The sequence below is a fragment of the Bos javanicus genome, chromosome X (genome assembly GCF_032452875.1).
Source record: "Bos javanicus breed banteng chromosome X, ARS-OSU_banteng_1.0, whole genome shotgun sequence".
Lineage (NCBI taxonomy): Eukaryota > Metazoa > Chordata > Mammalia > Artiodactyla > Bovidae > Bos > Bos javanicus.
In genome coordinates this window covers 108,287,429-108,290,866 of record NC_083897.1, presented here as the reverse complement: position 1 = coordinate 108,290,866, position 3,438 = coordinate 108,287,429, and the positions used below count along the sequence as shown (strand labels likewise).

Genomic DNA, 3,438 nt, shown 5'->3' with positions numbered 1-3,438 from the left:
CAGAGATTATTATACTTAAGTCAGACAGAGAAAGATAAATGCCATATGTTATCATTCAAATGCAGAGTCATTTTCTTTCAAAAAAAAAAAGGTACAAATGAACTTATTCACAAAACATAAAGAGACTTACATATATAAAAAACAAACTTATGGTTACCCAAGGGGAAACGTGGGGGAGAGGGATAAATCAGGAGCTTGGGATGAATATATACACACTATACTATATAAGATAGATAACCAACAAGGCTCTGCTGTATAGTACAGGAAACTCTACTCAATATTCTGTGATAACCTATATGAGAAAATAATCTAAAAGAGAGTGGATATATGTATGTGTATAAATAAATCATCTTGCTCATCACCTGGAACTAACACAACATTGTAAATCAACTATATTTCAATAAAACTAATTTTAAAAAATTTAAAAAACTGTATTTAAAACTCCAGCTGGAGATTGCTTCTCTATCATGTTGCCTTCCTTTTTCCAGAGATCCAAATAAGCAAAAATCATCACTTATCAAGATGTGTTGTTGTTTACTCACTAAATTATGTCCAACTGTTTGTGACCCCATGCACTGTAGCCCGCCAGGCTTCTCTGTCCATGGGATTTCCCAGGTAAGAATACTGGAGTGGGTGGCCATTTCCTTCCTTCCCCAGGGGATAGTGCCAACTCAGGGATCAAACCTGCACATTTCCTGTGTCTTCTGAATTGGCAGGCAGGTGTTTGTTTTTTGTTTTTTTTTTTTTAAACCACTAAGCCCCTAGGGAAGCCAATGAAGATTTACAGTTTTCAATATTCAAAGAGTTCAAATTCCAATCAGCCCAGCAGTGGCAAAGAGCAAGGAAAGTATAGTCCACTAATGCTTTTTTTCCCCCCAGATTTCCCTTGCAACATTTATATAATTAGAATATTTTATATCCATGTCATCATACACCCAGAAGCAATTAGCCACAAAGTACAAACTCATTTTTTATGATTCTTGCTTATTCTTCAGCACAAATTATTCACTCAAACCCGTAACAAGAAATTCAAAATGTATGGGTTTAATATTACAGATCCTAGGGACTACCCTTGTGGTCCACTGGTTAAGACTCCAAGCTCCCAATGCAGGCAGCCAGGGTTCGACTCTTGCTCAGAGAACTAGATTCCACATGCTGCAACTAAGAGTTTGCATGTCACTAAAGATCCTGCATGGCACACCAAAACTCCAAGATCCCACGTGCTGCAACTAAGACTTGGTGCAGATAGATGCATAGTAGCTGGATGGATGGATAAATAGATCAATCAATCAATATTAACATTACAGATCCTGGAGATCTGGTCTGGAATATGACATAGAAGGGCAGTGCAGTTTCCATAAGAGCTAACTCAAAGAAATGGCTGGAGTGTCCCCTCTTGCATTTCTCCCGTTTGTGATTTATCTAAAGCTTTGTTTCAGTCCTGAGAATTGAATGTAACCATTTTCCTCGCACTCGGAGGACAGAACAATGTAAACGTTTAACATTTTGCGCCTGCTCAAGCTTATTTTTTGGAAACGTGGGGGCCCTTTCTTCTGCATCCTGGAGGCAGTACAAAAACCAAAGGCTTTTTGGACAGTTTTCTTCAGTTAGCCTGCAAGGCTAAAAGCGGTCAGGGGAAGGAGCAAGCCAACTCCCCTGGTGTTGGATCTATCAGTTTCACATTCCATAGTTACCTTTCACCCCTCACTACAGACAGCAGCCCAGATGCTGTTTCACACTGTGGATGACGCCATAGCTACTTAGGTATCAAAGGGTGACAGTGAGGGTCCTTAGCCTACCTGAATTCTCCATGCCATGCATTCCCCAAAGGAGAAGGTCACTGAATAACTGACACACTCTGCCCTCCAATACAAATGGGACTGTACATGAAATGGACATCCCAGCTCTAGAGTTGATCCATGCTAATTAGCCAGGCAAATCAAATGAGTCCTTTATTCCTAAGTTTAAGTCGAGAAAGGTTTGTAAGATATTGAGGGAAGTAAAAGAAAAGATCATGATGAACAAAACAAACTATTTCTGGAGGAAAACTCACAGACATAATACAGAAAACTGAAGAGAATATCATTCAACCTTCAAATACAGAAACGTAATGTAGAAGGAAACAATCAGAGCAGGTCTCCCGAACACTCTGGTGGGAACGGCTCCACATGGCAGAAAGTGAGTGTTGGGCACATAAAGCTTCACCTGTATTGACACTCACTCCTGATCGTTCATATTACCACCTGGGTGCTACCTCCTGTCACAGCAGTGATATTAGATTCTCAAAGGAGAACAGACCCTACTGTGAACTGTGCACCTGAGGGATCTAGGTTGTGCTCTCCTTAGGAGAATAATCCTGAAAACATACTCTCCCTCCAAGGGAAAAATTGTCCTCCAGGAAACCAGTCCCAAGTTTCAAAAATGTTGGAGGATGCTGAATTAGAGAACGAGAAAAAGTTCTTTCAAATTATTAGTAATGCAAAAATTTAAGCATCAGGTGCTCAGGTCAAAGCATTCGTGCCTCACCCAGGCTTTGATGGAACTTGGACTCAGTGCTCTTGCCCCGCCCACAGGCCCCGCCCACCTGGTGACCTCTTCCTTAAGCGACCCAAAGCCCAGGCACTCACCCTGCACTAACGGTCACCATTTCCTGTCCATCCCAGAGCCCACACCCAGCCACCTGCCCCGGGGCCCAGAGCCTGCCTCTGGCCGCCGTCATGGGTCACCGTGAGAAGGCTCCGAGGAGGCGGCCAGCACCTCCGCACCCGCTGCTGCCCATCCCGCTGCTGCCCTCGCCACACCTCCCTCATCCGAGACGCCTTCCGGATGGTCTTGCCACTGCCCGCCATGTTGCCCGCAGCGGCCTGGCAGGGGCGCTACCACTACCTCCCCGAGTGCGAGGCCGCGGCCAACAGCCGCGCCACCCTGGAGCTCCACGCCTCCTTCCAGTGCCTGGCCAGGGTCTGCTCCCTGCACCACCACCACGACATGGCCCTGGAGCACTTCTCCCGCGTCTTCCTGCTCCGCTCCCAGGAGCACAGCGAGACGGCCGAGAGCCTGATGTTCCTGCAGAACCAGCGTGGGGGCCGCGTCTCCTTCCTGGACACCAGGATGCCCGAGACCCAAGAGCGGGAGAGCGGCCTCCAAGCCACGCAGGACGCCCTGCACCTGGAGAAGAGAGTCAGCCAGAGCCTGCTCGACCTGTACCACCTGGCCACCGAGAGCAGCGACGCCCACCTGTGCCACTTCCTGGAGACACGCCACTTGGACCAGCAGCTCGAGTTCATCAAGGAGCTGGCAGACCATCTCACCAACGTGTGCAAGATGGGGGCGCCAGAAGGCGGTCTGGCAGAGTACGCTTTTGACAAGCTCACCCTGGACACCAGTGACAAGGACTGAGCCTGGACTGGACTTTCCCCTGAGTCCCGGGTGACTGCC

The 3,438-nt window shown here is 47.0% G+C and overlaps 1 protein-coding gene across 1 annotated transcript; it reads left to right on the top strand.

Moving 5' to 3' along the window:
* Window positions 1-2,440: 2,440 nt before the first annotated feature.
* LOC133242856 (ferritin heavy chain-like) lies at window positions 2,441-3,438 on the top strand. Its single transcript, XM_061409082.1, has one exon. It carries the CDS (start codon window positions 2,827-2,829, stop codon window positions 3,397-3,399), a length of 573 nt encoding a protein of 190 aa, XP_061265066.1. The 5' UTR covers window positions 2,441-2,826; the 3' UTR covers window positions 3,400-3,438.